This window comes from Poecile atricapillus, chromosome 4 (assembly GCF_030490865.1).
Source record: "Poecile atricapillus isolate bPoeAtr1 chromosome 4, bPoeAtr1.hap1, whole genome shotgun sequence".
NCBI lineage: Eukaryota > Metazoa > Chordata > Aves > Passeriformes > Paridae > Poecile > Poecile atricapillus.
The window spans coordinates 15,426,548-15,444,871 of NC_081252.1; the positions used below are offsets into that span (position 1 = coordinate 15,426,548).

At 40.1% G+C, this 18,324-nt stretch overlaps 1 protein-coding gene across 3 annotated transcripts in view; it reads right to left on the reverse strand.

The window, feature by feature from the left end:
- RNF150 (ring finger protein 150) overlaps nucleotides 1-18,324 on the reverse strand; it is a 125,254-nt gene that overhangs the window by 41,122 nt on the left and 65,808 nt on the right. For all 3 annotated transcript variants that reach the window (XM_058837904.1, XM_058837906.1, XM_058837907.1), the window contains exons 2-4: nucleotides 9,581-9,831; nucleotides 3,510-3,581; nucleotides 3,007-3,089 (exon numbers count right to left, since the gene is read on the reverse strand). In XM_058837904.1, the coding sequence (XP_058693887.1) occupies nucleotides 3,007-3,089; nucleotides 3,510-3,581; nucleotides 9,581-9,831 (406 nt within the window). The remainder of the gene's footprint in view (nucleotides 1-3,006; nucleotides 3,090-3,509; nucleotides 3,582-9,580; nucleotides 9,832-18,324) is intronic.

Below are 18,324 nucleotides of genomic sequence, written 5' to 3' on the forward strand. Positions count from 1 at the left end.
CCTCAAAGTCCCAGAGCATTCCATTTACTATTATCTAAATAGCACTTCACGTTTTTAAACTAGACATTGCTTTCGTTTGAAATGTATTTGTTTTCCTTAAAGATGCAATTTCAGCCAAGATAATACCAGAAAAAAAAAATCATGTTGCACTCAGCCTAAAAGTATAATAATAATAACAACAATAACAATAATTATTATAGTACAACTATTGTAAAGCATTCAGCTTGCCAACAATTTTGAGAGGCTTTTTTTCCAGATTAAGGAAAATGGTTCTCCTCCCACCTTCCACTCTTAGTCTCACCTATACAGTAAGAGAGGTAAATCCCTGATAACCCTAAATAAGAGCATCAGTTGCCTGGATTAGAGATAGATCTGAAGAAAGGGATTTAGAATTTTTGTAAGAGACTTAGTAGCACTGTAGTATCCAATAAGAAGGTTTGAGATTTTGGGGGTTGCATGTACAGTATTATTTACTTCTGAGGAGGACAAAAGAAGATGATTATGAGGGTGAGAGGAAGGAATCAAAGGGAGGTATGTGTGTGATGCAATAATTTTCACAGGAAGCTAATAAAATGAGAAAGTAGGAGTGAAAACTCTGTGAAATCACTGTTGTTCATGAAGTGAAGGTTCAGGGGAAAAGAATGAGCTGGAATGAAGTCAGAGAATGTGTTTATTGGTGAAAAAAATGAAACAGCAAAAAAAAGAGCTTATGAGGCACCCAGCAGAGATAAGGTTGAAAGAAATGTCTTGCCTCTCTATAGAAGTTTAGTAAAGTTAGTAAAAGCTTAGTAAAATGCAGACATTGGGAGCAGCAGGACCAATAACTTCTCCAAAGCAATAGCAGAAAAGACAATGGTATTTTAAAGCTGGAGATTGAGGACAAGCAGAGTGAAATAGGGCTGTGACAAGAGATGTCACTCTGGGAACAATGCACTTGGTTACATTTAATCTTGTCTCAGTGCCCTTAAAGACAACTTCAGAGATGTTTGCTTCCATTAAACATAAAACCAGCTGCAAGTCAATGCTTTTTATTTTTACCAAGTGTCATTCCTTATTTATTTAATAAACTCTGTAGAGTGAAGTTTATTACTACAGTCAGTTGTGGGAGCTGCCTGATGAAGACAGAGAGTAAGAAGCACAAGTTCACTTGGAATTCTCCTTTAGCTTTCCAGAGTAGTACTTTCCAGAGTACATAAAAACAGCTATCCCAGTGCCAACAGAAAAGAGAGGACATTTGGGAAAACAGCCCAAGTCCTAGTAAACATGTGTCTATTTGACTTCAGAGCTCATCCACTGCTATACTGGAGGTTCACATGTTAGAAACACAGCTTAACTGAGGATGCCAGAGCAAGAAAACTACAGTCTCTAGGTCTTTATCAAGATATAACAGACTCCTATTCACTTCACAGAAACAGAAATTAATCCACTTTCTTTTTTGATTTGGATGAGGAGATGAGATTGAGAATAACAGAAAGAATCATGAATACCATTTCATGTTTCAGAAGTTCAAACCCCTGCAAGTATGTAAAACATTACCCTCACAGTTTGTATAGTGGGAAAGCCAGGGTTGGTGAAATAGCTGCTTGAGAAAGATCTTTGAGTTTTTATAATTCCAAACTGCTAAGGATCAAACTGTGGGTATTTTACAAGACAGTTCTGCTACTGCTACCCTTTTAGCATGAATAATTTTCTGGGTGACCTTCTAAGTCATCCAAGAACTAAATACCACCTGTTAATTCTGTGTTTTCTATTCACTCTGCTTGATACAACACTGTAGATGACAAAGGCTCATTGGATTATCAGGTGGGACACAAGTGAAAGCTAAAGCTTAGACATATATTTAAGCTGTTGTATATCTGCCTATAAAAACTGCCTGCCCGTATCATGCAAAATTTCCAAGCCTTATTCTACTTCCATGCAAACAGGTTTAATGCCAAACTAAGGTCTACATTTTCTGGGAATTTCTCATTTTTCTGTATTTCTGCTTCATGAAGTGATGTGTTTGTGTCTGCTTGTAGAAAAAAAAAAAAAGTCACATGTAATTTGTCATTGTAGGGGACTTACAGTAGGTCAAATTTATGATTAATCTGTTGCTTTGTGTTAGCCATTTAGTGATGGCAGTAAACAGATTTAATGAATCATACGAACTAACAGAAATGGACAGATTGTATCATTCAAATATCTACTAGGGTACAACACAGCAGAAAAATAAACAAGTATATTGGTTTCTCAAGCCAGTGAACATGACTCAGAAGAAAGATGTTCTATTGAAAAAAATAAAATCTCTATGTGTACAGCACTTCAGATCTGTATTTCTAGGGAAATCAAACACTTGCTGTTGCTCTCCTAGGGGTAACTGATCCTAAGAAATTTCCTAAGAAATTGATTTCCTTAGAGAAATTCTCCATTAGGTAACACTTCAGAAATGACAATACAATATCACAAATATGAACACAGTTGTTAGGGGTGGGAAGAGGCTGCACTCCTATGTCACATCACTGTGGGTGGATGTCCTGCACAGGGCATCTTCACATGGGGATTTTTCTTGACAAAAGTCATCCTTTTCTCAGGCCCAGGACAACAAAAGAAGTAGCTCAAGGGGGAGCAGGAGCCTGTTCTATCCCTGGCTGCTGTGGCCAGGGCTCACCTTCAAGTCTGAGGCAAATTCTCCTAAGGCATTTATTCTAATTAAAAACAGTGAGGAAAACAGATGAATCAAAACTTTAGTTTAAAAATCCTACTGAAGACTTTGATATAGGCCCAGGTCAGACAAAATTTCTGACTACCATACTAGACTCTCAGGGTCTCACCACCATCAACAATAGTTTCACTTCAAGTTGAATAAAGACGCATTTCAGATATCTTTACTAACCGATTTTGCATAGGCCAAAATAATAAACTCACCCTTCCCTCCCCAAGTTCTCAGGTAATCTCACCAGTGTGAAACTGAGAGCAGAGACTGTCTTGAAGTAGAGACTATTAGAGCTAAAAGCACCTTCAATTTACCTGCAAGGCAATATCCTGACAACATCATTGGGCTTGTAGCCTTCGATACAAACAGCACAGTTATCAAAGTCTGGCTCAGTCTCCTACAGGAAAGAGAATATTCATCATATTCATTTTTTATTTTGTTAGCTAATCTCTTCATATAAGAGCCTATGTGACAAAGTAAAACAGTCACTGAAGCAGATTGCAAATCCAGTAACACATTTCAAAACTAGCAAGTCGGATTTTCTTACATTTTTCCAGCTGGAAACTTGCACTGTGAAGCATGCATATTTAATTAGCATGTTTTAACTTTCAGAATTTTCTGCATCTTTAACCAAATCACCCTCTCTCCCCACTTGATTCCATCCGTAACTTGCTTACCAGCACTCCTCCCCCATCTGAAGAACAATCACAGTAGTTAAATAAGCAATTGGCATTTCTTTTCTGCCTCATCGACCCAGAGGTCTGAAGGAATCCTTAGCACAGAGTTTCATTTAGTAACGAGCATTTTGAAAAATTACCTTATCACCTTTCCTGATCGTCCTGACTTGCAGCTTGCTGATTGCTTTCTTCGCAGCATCTCCAAGCCGGCGCTGCAATACAAAATTTGCTCTTAAGCAAAGAGCATCTCTTCATGCAGAAATCAAAACTTTTTCTCTCTAAGCTTCTTAATAATTTTAAGTACATGGAACAGGATAGTGTACAAATGTAAACATAATAGTTCACAATAAGGGCACAGTAGGTGTGGTATACAGCAGCAGTGCATACCAATGTAGGTAACAAGTGCATTATTCGGATATCCTACTTCTTCCCTCTCTTTTTTTAATGACACTTAAAAAAAAAAAAAATACTGGGCAGTTAGCAGAGTGAATGCTGAACTTTATTCTTACATTGTTCCACAACTAGTTCATGATCTTCTGTAGGATACAACCTCTGAAAGTTAATTGACCTCTTAATTTTAACCACAAAAACTCTGAATAATCTCTCCTGTCTTTGTTCCTGCAATACAGAGCTGCCTACTTTATCAAAATGAGGTGGAAGCATCTGCATTTTCTTACAGGTAAAGCACTATCTAGTCCTGTAGTAACATCCTGTTCATACATAACCATTTGCTCATTCTTTGCCTTTCTATCATTCCCTCCAGTGGACCATAAAGTGATTACCATGTGACGTTTCTGACTGTTCTCCCATATTTCCAAAACACTGTTACCGTGCTGGCAGGGTCACAGCCACCAGGATTAAAGTATGTAATAACAGCCTGACACAAAACACCCTGTCCTCAGACACTGAACACGGACATGTCCACTCCTTGCAAGAGGATGGGAACACTGTGGGGCAGTTCACACAATCACTGCTCAGCACCCTGTGCCACGGAGCTTGTTCCTGTATCAGTGCTCCAAGGACTTGGCTGCTCACTTGTGCTAATCCAGCAACAAGGCAGTCTGGAGAACGGCTCACAGGCTGGAAGTCTTTGGGAGGTCATGTACTCCCACCCCCTGCTCAAGGCAGGGTCAACTTCAAAGTCAGAGCTGTGTTAGTCAAGTTTTAAATATCTCCAGGAAATGAGATTTCACAACCTCTGTGGAAAATTTGTACTAGTGCTTAACCAATCTCAGTCTTTTTTCTTCTCTAAACATATTAATGGAATTTCCCTTGCTGGTAATTTGTGACCACTACCCTGTGCACTTCCAGGAAGAGGCTGATTCTGACTCCTCTCTGACCACCCTTTTTGCAGCTGGAAGTAGAGCCCTTCCTCCTCCTCCGCTCCCCACTCAGCTTAGTATGCTCCCTTCACCCCTCCTCAGATGCCATGTGCTTTTGCTCCCAGGTCATTCTGGTGACCCTCGTTTGTGCACTTGCCATTTGTTCTATGCCTCACACATGGTTTCATGCAGCAATGTCCACTCCAATGTCTTCTTTATAACAGTTTATGATATAGCATGTTCCAATTTGCCAGTAATAAATGAGTTGAACTCTTCCTTTCACCTCCTCTCCCCAGCCACATTTCCAGCCATGTGTTGTTAGAGAGAACTTAGGGCCTTTGGTGTCTCAGAAGACATTGAACTTTCTGAGATGGGAAAGTCCTGTGCCAGAGTTCAGAGGGGCCTGTCAGCAGGAAGGTTTCCAGCTGGAGGGGGTGAGAGCATGAGGCTAAAAACAGATGGAAGCTTGAGGTAGTTTATAAACTGACCTAATCACCACACAGATATGACTAGTAAATTACCACCTTTTAGACAAATTACCACTTTAGTCTTCAGATTCAATTAAAATCACTGGATTAAATTTAGAGAGCAAGCTTATTGGATTGGAAAGGCTGACAAAATACCTGCAATGTTGAAAGCAGAGTGCAATTTCACATCTGGCTAAAGAGGTCTAAACAATCTTGGCTATCAGGAGATTTACATATGAGCTTTCCAGCAACTTAATTATTTAATGTGAAGGATTATCTTGTAGCTATAAAACATCTCTTTCTGTGGTCCATTTTTCTCACAGTCTCCCTCAAATAAAAGAATCAAATGAGAGTTGGAAACATTTCTTGTTAGCTGTTTGGTTCTTTAATGTAAATCAAAGACAGACTGATAACATACAGCAAGACAAGAGCCATTATGTCATGCTTCAGAAAGTGCTTGTGATCCTTTTTTATCATTAGTATTTCTTTAATGAATGAAATGTCTCAGTTCTATTTTATACGTTCTTGAAGGGGAAAGGACAAGATTAAAAACTCATGTACATCTTTGATCTGCTTGCTTTCATGTTTTCTTTCTCTTATCTATCATAAACAGATAAGTTCATAACATACATGTAAATGAGAGTAATTTAGTTTTTGAAAAGTCATACTTTCAAAGGATTCTCCCACTTGAATGCAAGGCATACTATCAATAACCAATGATTTTTCCTAAAAGATAAGAGGCATGAGAGCAGTTTAAGGGTTTAAAGTGAGGCTTAGAGGTTTCCAGCCATAAATCTCATAATCTCATTAGCAAGGTTGTAACATTCTGGACTGGAAGGAGTTAAGCATATCAGATGCAGAGGTCTAGAGGAGATGGCAATGCACATTAAAAAGGAAGGACTGATCCATGGAAAGCACCATTTATGTGTTTCTGAGAAAGTAAATGAGTGTAAATGCTGTGGAAGAGAAGTTACAGTAAGTGCTTCTCTCTTAATGGCCTTACTAAACGACCACCTTTGCAAGGAGATCTCATTTTGCATTGTTCAGAATGAGACACATCACCAACATGAGGTATCGGACACATCTATCCACAGACAAAGTTTGCAGACTCCACCATGGGAAACATCTTCCCAAATTGCTTCAAAGATTGACATCCCTATTCAGTGGGCCAAAACTCTCATTCCAAGCCACAGCCACCAGTCTTCCTTCTCAGATAAATGCTCCACATGCTGACAGTCACATGCTAAAGATTAACCCAGGACATGCAAGATCCTCCTCAACTCCAGTGCAATCTCTACTTGCTTTGGCTTTCACTATTCTGCAAAACTTAAGGAGACCAACCAGTTTCAAAATGACTTTGTAGAAAATTTCCTCTGAACAAGAAGCCAATGGGAAGAAGGGACATGGAAGAAATGTGGTAAACAAGTCTGGCACAGGAACATTACCCCCTCTTCATTTTCCCATGTCATAAACAATACAAAGAGAACTCTATTATTACCGGTGAAATAGGAAATCTGACACACTGACAGGGTTGGTTTGTTGTTGCTGTTGTTGTTTTTAAGTCTGTTGTTAAATCTGGCTGTTACAGGGCTGTAACATCAGGTCATACTTTGTGGAAATACCTCTGGAACTTGTCATGTCATTCAAAACTGCTTCTAATTAGCTCTGCAATATCATGTTTCTTGATTTAAACATTTTCCACAGCCTTTTACAAACTCTCTCAACTCTCTGATCCTTAGGAGACCTCCAGGAAAAAGCTGCTGAGGAAACAGATTTTCTTATACAAATTTATCCTCCTCATATCAAAAGGATTCATTATCAGGGCAATCAGGTGACTTCCTGGACATCTTGTTAGGTGGGAAAAAAGGGGTTCAATCATGTGAATATTACTACCTATCTTCTACTTCCATACGTAAAGTACAGTTGTTTGTCTATCTAATTTGAAGAGGTACTCTTAAAAATTAAATGTATTAAAATAAAAATTGATACCTCACTATGTTTGTAGCTGACACCCTGGCTATAGGTGCACAAGCTCATAGTAGAAGATAATTCTGTGCTCTACTACATTAATTCCCAGCCAAGTTGGGATGAACTTGGCATTCAGGAAGAATCTTTGAAATCCTGGTTCTCCACTCATCAAAATCAGGCACCTAAGTGGAGTAAGCTGTGTCTTCCTTCTGGCATGTAAACTTAGATTTTGCATATGTGATGAGGAAGAGTGGTGGCTGAAGATGTAGATGGATTATGTCCAGGTTTCATTTCACTGTGCAGTCACATGAAATTATTCCAGAAGAGTTTTCAGTCTTTCTAGCTCCCTCTCTCAATAGCCGGATTCATTACTTTCTTGATGGATAACTAAATCAGTTAGTTTTGGATTTCCTGCTTGCTCAGAAACTTACACCCAGAAAGAAGGGAAGCAGACCTGGAAAGGAGAATCACCAGATAGAGAAGGACTAAACAAAAGTGTTTATGAGGCTTGACAAAAGGACACTATGATTTTATTGTGATCCCATCCTTGAGCTACAAGAAGATGTGTCAAAGGAAAAAGAAAAATCCAGAACTTGATGGAAAACAGAGAAGTACACTCATGGGAAGGGCAAGAGCAAGCTGAGCTCTTCTGAACTACCTACTTCATTATATGCTATAGCCAGGACTAAAAGAAACAAAACTAAAAAGCTGCAGCAAACCATTAACACAAATCATAGTTTTGTTTGTATATTGCTACCATTTTTCATATGAAAAGAGCTAATAAAGAGACTAGATGTCAGACAAAACTGTAAGAAGAAAAGTGCATGAAGACTTTCTAGGCTGCCCCTTATTATTGTCCAGTTTTTCCCCCAAAATTAATAATATGTAATTACTTAGGAGGCATGCTTTCTAATTCTTCTGAAGAACAGAACTAGTATAATAACCAAATTATTAAAACCCCTCCATAGGGCAACTGCTTGTGTACATGTTGGTCTCCTTCAAACTTTGGAAAGAAAATACTGAAAAGGATATATGTTTGAACATATAAACACATCGGTTTCAAACTATAACATATCACCTGAATGAGCTTCTTATTTTGCTGAGTTTCATGTTTATGTATGTCTATTTACATTGCTAAGCTGCCTGTATAATTAGTCGATTGAAAGCACACACAAACAAATTAGGCATGCATGTGCTTTTGCAGACAAAGCATCTAAAAATTATCACAGCCGTTGCAGTCACAACGAATCTGCTGCCAATGATGTTCAGATTCCAGCTGGGATAGTCTCATTCTTGCTATCCAAAATTTCAGACTATATTTAAAAGGAAAATATATTCTTTCTGTTTGTAAACACAGAGCAGCTGCTCTGTATCTCAGAGGATGACTGAATTTCAATGGGAGAAGGTGAGGGATTCCTACACGTCAAGTGTTTGTTACAGAGTGTGTAACTCTACACAATCTGTAGAAAAGCAGTACTTTTCTCTACAAGATGATTATTCATACTCTGAGTTTTATCTTTTCTGCAGAATAAGCATGGCAACCCTCCTGGCCCTGACAGTAATTTATTGAGGGTTCAGAAACCTCTCTGCATTACAGTGCATTTTTTTTTCCTACAGTAAAATGTTTATCTCTTCAGATTTCATGTATTGATAACATTTTCTACTGTACCATTAGAATGAAATGTAGAAGCTTCAGCTTCCCAGTTCTGCTGAGATAGTTGCATCCAGGCAAGAAAATATTAAATTTATTATTATTGTTGCTATTATTATTCACTGCTGAACTACTATAAAGACGGACAGTGCTTTATAAAACCACTGGTGCTGACTTCTTTTCAGCTGTATAGGCTTTTTATCTCTTTCAAGGTGTTTAGGCAGGACGCCAAAACCAATAGCAGTAGTTTAATAACATTGGTGGCTATCACTACAGTGCTGTTCAGTGATCATTGTCAAATGAAGAGGGACATGCTTGTCTTTCTAGCCCAAGTCCCTTCTAAGGAAGCATTAAAGTGAGAATACCTTTTTTCCCTTTGCTTTCTTCACTTATCATGAACACTTGCTTCACACATATATACCTCACGGTGTTTTAGCCAGCATTTTGATCTCAATGCTCCTTAGTTAGACACATTGCTATGACATTTGGCTATATGTATATATCAAAACAAATTTTTCACAAACAAACATCACCTTTGTCTATTTTTTGTGTTTTGCATAAGGAAAAAAACTCCATAGTATACATACACTATTAATTTATTTTTTTCCTTGAATCCCATGTTTGTTGACAAAATCTTGGCTTTTCCCAGCCACAGTAATTTTTCTATTCCTATTCTTTTCAATTTCTTAGGTTTTCTTTTGGTTTTCTGTTTTTACTACACATGGGCAATTTCTTTAACTTTTACTTCTACAATAAATCCCGTGGTGATTTTTTTGAAACACAGTTACTCCAGCCCTGCTCACCTGATTTCTGTCTCTGGCATTTGCGTAGCGAAATCTCTGGATGTAGTAGAAGACCAGCCATGCCAAGGAGATGATCATCAGCACAATGAAGGAGATGGAGACAAACACCACCGAAGTCCGGCTGACGTACTTCTGCAGGTTGCGTGTCCCGATGGTTATGTACATCATCACAGTAATGTTCCTCTCCAGGAGGCTCACTATCTCTTTCCCTTTGGGTTCAGGGATCATTATTGCTACAACATCTTCTAAGCCTATCAGACAGAGAGAGAAAAGGAACCTGAAGTAAAACAAGTGATCACCAAAAGGCAATCATAGAATCACAGAGTATCCTGTGTTGGAAGGGACTCACAAAGATCACTGTAGTCCAACTCCTGGCCCTGCACAGGACATCCCAAGAATCCCACTAAGTGCCTGAGAACTTTGTCCAAATGATTCTTGAACTCTGTCAGGCTTGGTTCTGTGACCACTTCTCTGGGGAACCTGTTCCAGTGCCCAACCACCCTTTGGATGAAAAATCTTTTTTTAATATCCAACCTAAAGCTCTCCTGACACAACTGCATGCCATTTCTTTGGGTTCCATTGCTGCTCACTGGAGGGAAGAGATCAGTGCCTGCCACTCTGCTTCTCCTCCTGATGAAGTTAAAACTGCAATGAGGTCTCCCCTCAGTCTCCTCCAGGCTGGACAAACCAAGTGACCTCAGCCACTCCTCATACAACTTCCCCTCAAGGCCTTCACCGTCCTCATGGCCCTTTGGACCCTCTCTAATGGCTTAATGCCTGTTTTATATTGTGGCACCCATAACTGCCCCCAGCACTCGAGGTGAGGCCACCCCAGTGCAGAGCAGAGTGGGACAATCCCTTCCCTTGCCTACCTGGCATTGCTGTCCCTGATGCCCCCCAGGACAGGGTTGGCTCTCCTGGTTCCCAGGGCACTGCTGACTCACATTCAACTTTCCATCGACCAGGACCCTCTCCAGCTTCTCACTCCCCAGTCTGTCTGTACACCCAAGGTTGCCCATTCTAGATGCAGAATTTGGCATTTGCCCTTCTTGAACTTCCTACAGTTGGTGTTTGCCCAGCCCTCTGATTTGTCCAGTTTGGCAAAACAGTAACAAGAAAGCTGTGCTTTCTTCTGCTCTTCTCTCCTGTTTACCAAGAGGGAAGTCAGATGGATCTGGTGAAGGTTTCAACTGAAACCAGTTACACAGTGTGTTTCTACATATTAATCCTGGTGAGATACATAAAATGTGTTCCATGGATTGACATAAACACAGATTTCTTAGCACTACTGAGGTTTATCTGGATGATACTGCTGTAAACATTGCAAAAAGAGAGGCACTTGGCATCCAACACTCCATATACATTTATCACAGTCTGTTTTGCAGGGTCATGAGTCTGTCAGAGAAACCCCTCCAAACTCTGCATTCAGATCAGAAACACTTTCAATCAAAGATTCCCACATGGTTTCACAACCTGAATGTGCCAAAGCATCACTACTCTTGTACCAGGCTGGCAACCAAAGAGCAGCTCAACAGTTCCCAGTGGTTCCCCACAGCCCAAGCCCATACAGAAATTTGGGGCTTTTGCTGGGAGTTCAACTTTCCAACTGATACAAGTTTAAAGTAAAGAGCACTGTTTAATTCCACAAAAAATTGCCACTGCAGCCCAGATCAGCCCCTGATACAGTGTGCAGCATGGCCCTACAAGGATGCAAGTCAGCACAGCTGAGGCAGCAAAATCCCACTAATGGGATGAAGCAGGGACTTCCTACAGTCCTGCCAAGCCTTCTGTCATGACCCTGTGAACTGGGCCCTCCACTGATATAGCTATCCTCGACTCCACACCAGTTTTCCTTTCTGTACAGCACTACTTGATGTTACTTACATCACACATTAGTGAAACTGTTTTCTTTTCTTTACAATTTTATGTTCCCTGTATACATGAAATATATGGTCTGAAATTATCTGGGATTCACCAGGTTGTTAAATGACTTTTATGGCCTCACAAATAAACTAACACTGCTTTACAGTTTAATATTAGGGATATTCTGTCCTTTCACTTCACAAAACAAGCACATAGACTATTTTTACACCTAAACTATGTTTTGCAATACCCAATTGTTCTAAGGACAGACAGGTGTATTATAATGTAAAAATGTGCTAGGAACAACAGCAAATGAAATTATAATGATCTGGCATTTAGAAGGGTACAAACTAGGGGTGTCTGAACTCAAAGACCTATGCTGGTGTGGGGCCTCAGAATTTCAGATGAAATCCCAGGAAACTGGCTGACATGTTGCTAATCCCATGGCTATCTGTATTTTGAGTGTGGCAGGAGGAGAAAGCACTGCGTTCATAGGGACATTCATGGAGATGAAAAGGGATCATTCGGCCACAACTGGAAGCACAGGAGGGTGACTTGCATTTTCAACAGCATCTCTCTCCCTCCAAGCTTGTATCCAATGTGAGTTTCAGCAGTGCAGCACTGTATCCTAGTCTTCAAAGTCCAGCTCATACATTTCTTCACTAAAAACTCCTAGGAGGTATAAATAGCATATAAAATTTATACCTCCTAGCATATAAATTCTAGGAGATATAAACACCAGGTTTTCAAATGGATTTGGATCAAATGGATTTGGATGCTGAAGGCCATGAGGTGTTTGGCAGGGCTTTAGATATACACAGGGCGGTGGTGTTCAGCAGAAAACACTAATTGTGGTGGAAACTTTATAAAATTCTGCTTGGGTGCCTGGATCAACTGGAGGTACTGAAATAGGTGTGGCAGACTGCTGCTACTCAGAGAAATCTACTGTGAAGCTGGGAACAGAACCCCCCTCTCTCAAGTCTCAGAGCAGAAATGCAAATACCACCCCTCTTCCTCTCATGATGTTTTCCATCATAACATTTCCCTGATTATGAACAGGTCAGTCAATAAATAGAGGGGATCAACAGCTTGGCTGTGTCAAGAATTTTAGCTATCCATGATTGGAAACTCTTTTATAAAGCATTATTGTTTTTCAGCTATTCCCCTTTATTTTTTCCTACCAAGAGTCCACCACCAGCAGTCAAGATAAATCTGGCCTTGCAACTCTTCTAATACCTATTTATTACAAAAGGTTAATGCAACCATTACCCTAATGGCCTAAGGAGAATTTGCCAAGTCTCAAAGTGGCTGAGAAGGGCACTGGTGCCATGCCAGTAATTTTCATGCGGTCCAAAAGAAAAATTGTCTGGAGTAGGGCTTAGCTGGCCACATGGCTTCCTTTGTTCTTTTCCTTGTCTTTAAAAAAAAATAAAAAAAATTCATTCTACAGGAAAACAAAAGCACCAATCTCCCATATACCCAAAAAGAACCCACAGTGAAAAATTCCACAGCCAAAAGTACTGAATTTAATCAACTGCCCTCAAAAGCCACCACTCTGTCCAGCTAACTTAACCAGTACTGACCTTTAACATCATCAGTACAACCTAGAACACTGCATGGAAATCTGCTGAAAGCTTATAAAAATGGAGATAGACACAAACCCATTTCCAGTAGAAAATACAGGTAGTATCTTAACTATTTAATTATCTTGGATCTTGCATGCCTTAAAAAACTTTAACAATGTGTTTAATTATGTTTAATTAAATTATAGTTTTTTATGTTTAATGTAACTTTAATATATTTCTGGACAGAGGACACTAAGCAAATTGCCATGGATATATACTAAAAACTATTTTGAAATGCAAAGTAGAAGACACTGTTATTCCAAGAGGAATGCAGCTTCTTTTATTTATTCAAACTCTTAATATTTGAAAATTTCAGGCTACCTGGTTATTTTCTTGGAAAACATTACCACTTGTAATGAAGCATTGTTGGAAAAAATAATGAAAGCAGTAACAAATAATAATATTTTTTTTTTTTAAATGTTTTACCAAGTTTATAATTCCTCCAAGACATTATAGAAAATGCTATTTATTTATCCATCATGTTATTAATCTCAAATATGTTGTTGGGGGTTAGGTGACCTTTTTTTTTGTTCTGGCTTGCCCGTGGAATTTTTACCCATTAGTTGCAGGGACAACCTAGCTGTGGGTACTTGGTGGGTGCTTGACAAAAGACAAAGAGTGGTCGGGCCCAGGGGGGGAAGGGGGGCAAGAAAAAGGAGGGTGGGGACAGTTTGGCGGGCTTTCTTCGGCTTCGGGGAAAGACATTTTTTGGGCGCGGAGCTGCTGCGGTAGAGAGAAGGGAATTTCGCCATCACCCAGATGGAGCTGCTGCTTCTTCTCCCTATTCCCTCTTCGCTGGTGGCCTCGCACCCCCTGTCCTGCCGGGATGTGTGGCAGTGCCAGGCACCGCCGCGGAGCTGCTGATCCACCTCAGCCACCAGCCCGGGATCTCAGCTCATCCCTGCTGTTCCAGCTGAGTGTTCCTCAGAGCCCTGCAGGAGCACCGGGACTGACTGCCGGAGGGGGTTTGTGAAGCAAAGCCTCTCCTCCATCCCGTCTCAGCCAAGAAGGCTGTCACGGGGTCCCTGTTTCTGTTTTCTTGCTAATGCTATAGTTATTGTTGTTTGTTTGCCTGGTTATACTAGTAAAGAACTGTTATTCCTATACCCAGATCTCCGCCTAAAAGACCCTTGATTTCAAAATTATAATAATTCGGGGGTCTACATTCTTTCATTCCAAGGGAGGCTCTTGCCCTGCCCAGCAGACACCTGTCTTCTAGAACCGAGACAATGTTCATATTAGGAAGAGAATATAAGAAAAAGAAAACAATTTTTTTATCTTTTCTCCCTTTTTGAATAAAATATTTGTATTATCTCAGTTTCACATAAGCTCCAACATACATCGGAAGTATGCAAATTAAAGAAGGGAAATAACGTCATGAGACATCAGTGTTAGAGGTGCATTTTTATGCCCAAGTACACATTTGTTCAACAAATTCAAAAAAGGGAAAGGATCCAGTAATGTGTACTGATGCTTCCCTAGCAAGTTAAATGCTACCACTGCCTTTAATTAAACATACCCACAGTCGGAACTGTATTTTGTGGCACTTCTGTTCCATAACATGTTTCCTTTCTTTTTCTGGCCAACATTAATGCAGAGTTTGACATGAATTTGTATGCAGCTGTCAGGATGAATCAGAGATTCATAAATCAAAGGTATTCAGGCTGCATGTATTTTTTTTTTTTTTTTTTTCCCAAGGAAACATTTAATGTATCAGTGTTCTCTCCTAATGAGCAAATAACCAAACAAGTAAGGTAGAAATTACAGGTATTTGGGATGATTTAAGTAATTTTAACTTGCTGAAGTGTATTATTATTTCTGGGTGGAGAAAATGCATGCTTTGGACAAAGATCCAGAAGACCCTCTCCATGCAGTACTTAGCTATGGAAATACATTTCAGCATGTATGGTTTCATGCAAAACCATCCATTCACTAGTGACAGAGGAAATCAAAAACTTTAGTGCACTAACAGTGGCTTTTGTAGAAGAAATGAACAGGTTTTACGTCCAGAAGGTGTACATAAATGCTACACCTTGGCTGCAAGCTGTGCTTACAAACCTGTGATACTGATTTCCAAGACATAAATGAAGATTTGTCTTATATTGTAGATCAAAATCAAGTAGTAAAGTGTTTAGTTCGACAGATTTTCTAAGTGAAAATCCAAACAATATTCTGAGTTCAGAAATTGCCCTGACAGTGTTCAATATGGCTCAGAGCCCAGGAACAGAGACCTTACAGGAAGGTGCCAGAGCCTAAGCAACTCTTCCTTACTTCTTGAAGAAATTATTTTGTTTTTTGGAATCCATTTCAGTAACCAGTAGCTATTGTAAAGAGGCAAAACAGACAAATCTAACCAATTCCACATCCTACTCAGGCTCAGCCCAAAATCCGTGCCAGCCCCAGGCAGTGTCAGGGAATTCAGTGGTGGTGCTGGCGGTGGTGGTGATGCTTCCAGGGAGCTCCGCAGTGCTCACTTTGCATAAGGACTCACTGTGCTGCCAACCACAGAGCTCTCCTGCCACAGCTTGTGCTGCTGCCTACAGCCTTGTGAATGGATTTTACACTACGGTCTAGATGATGAGTAGCATTTTAAAGCTAATTCGGAGCAAAGAACAGACATTTGTTAAAAAATGCTATTTTTTTCCCTCCAGAACAGCAATTCAGCTGAAAAATTACTGCTGAAGAGAATGAAGAGGACTCCATGGTGATGGTACTGTGGTGATTGTCTAAACTATAGACAAGAATGGTCTGTTTGGTCATCAGAAGATACTACCTTCTGTTGGAGATCTTGCTCTCTTTAAAAAGGGTATTGCTTTATATTTGTGTTTGGTTTCTTTCCAATGATGTTACATGAGAAATGGTATATAGGCTAATGAGAATGCCATGTAAATTGCCCTAATATCATAGAATCATAGAAAAGTTTGGGTTGGAAGGGATCTTAAAGATCACGTAGTTCCAACCTCCTTGCCTTGAGTAAGGACACCATTCATAAGATCAGGTTGCTCAGGGCCCCATCCAAGCTGGCCTTGAACTACTATCTTTATAATTGTAACAAGGGTTCCAAGTCTTTAATACCATCCACTGAGAGCTCAGCCTCAGTTCTTCTATTCAGTATGGTGCAATTATAAATTGATCAGAATAACAGCTGCAACCTGTTTTTCTCCTTAGAAAAACCCAACAACTTAGCCTTACATTATGTTTTTGTGAACTCAGAAAGTACACTTGAAAATCAAATTTTCAAAAACCTGATTTCTGAGTTTCACCCAATTTAGGGAAGAAGAAGCATAATATTGTTTAAACAATGTCCTAGACACTTATGTAGGCAAATGGGGAAACATGACATTACCGGTAAGAAATGAAAGCGGGTAAAAGGACTGTTCCCTGCAGGAACCTTTTCCTACAAGGCATTCAAGGCATTGGTCTCAAATTGAAGTATTAATAAATGATACTGTAGGAAAAAAATTGGCAGGAGAAGGGTGATATACAGTACATGGCAGTAATACACAGTCAACACATCATGTGTCACAGGTGAATGACTACACACTGTCATCTATAATCTCTTATATGAACTGTCTCAATGCCAGAGGACTAGAAAGGACACCAATTTCTAATGAGGTTTCACAACAGATATGGGCAGCTACAGATCAGCTTGTCCAAAGTTATTCAGTGAGATTTCCCACCTAGTACACTTAAGCCAAAAAGGTGGTTCTGAGTAAAATATGAATGGCCTCACATGAGAACATGAGTGGTTAAAACACAGGATCTAGGAGTTCTAAACATCCAAGAGCAACTAGGTACAAAAACCATCTAGGGATCACAAACTTCTGAAGGCTGGGAGGGCCATTCCGGAGAGGCAGGATTCAATGTTTATACCCTGTGCTTATTCTCTTCCCCAAGCAGCTGCTCTTCACTATTATGAGAAACACCATTTGAGACAGACGGACCTTAGGTCTCAAACCATAGTTTTGTTTTCACATTAACTGGGAACTGAAAGTTTTAACTCCCATGGAGAGAAGAAAGATTAATTCAAGTCAGAGGTCTGATTATACCAAGAAGTTTCTGTCTAAGCCAAAACAGGGATACCATACCTGTTTCTGAGACTAGTGATGAACAAGGAAGGGCTGAGGCAGTTGGTGCCTCTTGCTTTTCAAAGCCTCAGTGAGGGACTGACCCAAGGCAGAAGGGTGCATTTCTGATGTAGAGGCAGGAGGGTGGGCTGCTGGCTTTGAGCTCTGCACCACATATGTGAACACCAAATGCCCAGCTTCCCCCAGAGGGGTATGAACACAGCATAAAGCAGAAGAAAGAAGCAGCAATACGTGAGGTGACTGCGTCCTCCATCAACCCTCATGCTGAACATCTCACTTGGGTCCTGCAGATGGGCCTGGCCACCTCTTCTGAGTGCCTATCGCAGAAAGATGTCACCAAGGGCAAGGGATTGGGGAGGTTTTAGGCAGGATTTCAGCCACAGTGTGAGAAAGCAGCACAGGATGCAGAAGTCTTTGTCCATCCACTTCTGCAATCCACAGGCACTGCCATCCCCTAGGTACACCCATGCAGCAGCCTCTCTGCACTCACACCCTGTTGCATGGTGGAGAGATGCCAACAGAACAGCAATGCAGGAATGCCACTGTTCTCTGTTCCCACTGCTAAAACTGAGACTCACCAGGTAGGCAGAGTTAATGCCTTTCCACCATATCCAGCCTGAGAAGAAAAAACTGCAGGGGAAGGTCTGCAGCAAAGACATCCTAGCAGCACATAGCCCTGTTTTTGTGGATATCCAGCAACTGAAGTTATCAGAACACAAGACTTCACCATATAATATATTTTTTTTTTTTACTCTAGAGCCCTTGCTTTGTGATGATGTGGGTGTTTTAATCTTCTCCAACCCATATTTCTAACTTGTTTTCCTTGTCTGCTATAAAACAGAGAGATATTTCCTTCAACTTACCCTCTCATTCATTTCCCATTTCTCCTTGGCCCTGCTAGCAGTCACCTTGGTCCTCTGCCCATCTACCAAAACATTTAACTATAAATCAGGTTTCCTTTAAAAGGCAAATGCAGCAACCAGGGAGAGAATAGTAGTAATTTTTCCCTACAGCACTTTTCCAATTTTCAAAAGAAGGAAATTAGGAAATTCTTCTACACAAACTATTTTTTTTTCTTAGACAATCTTATTGCTATGAAACACTTGTCATTGCAGAAGCACAAGTATCTACTATGATAAGTAAGATGTAGAGAAAAAAAGACAGACTG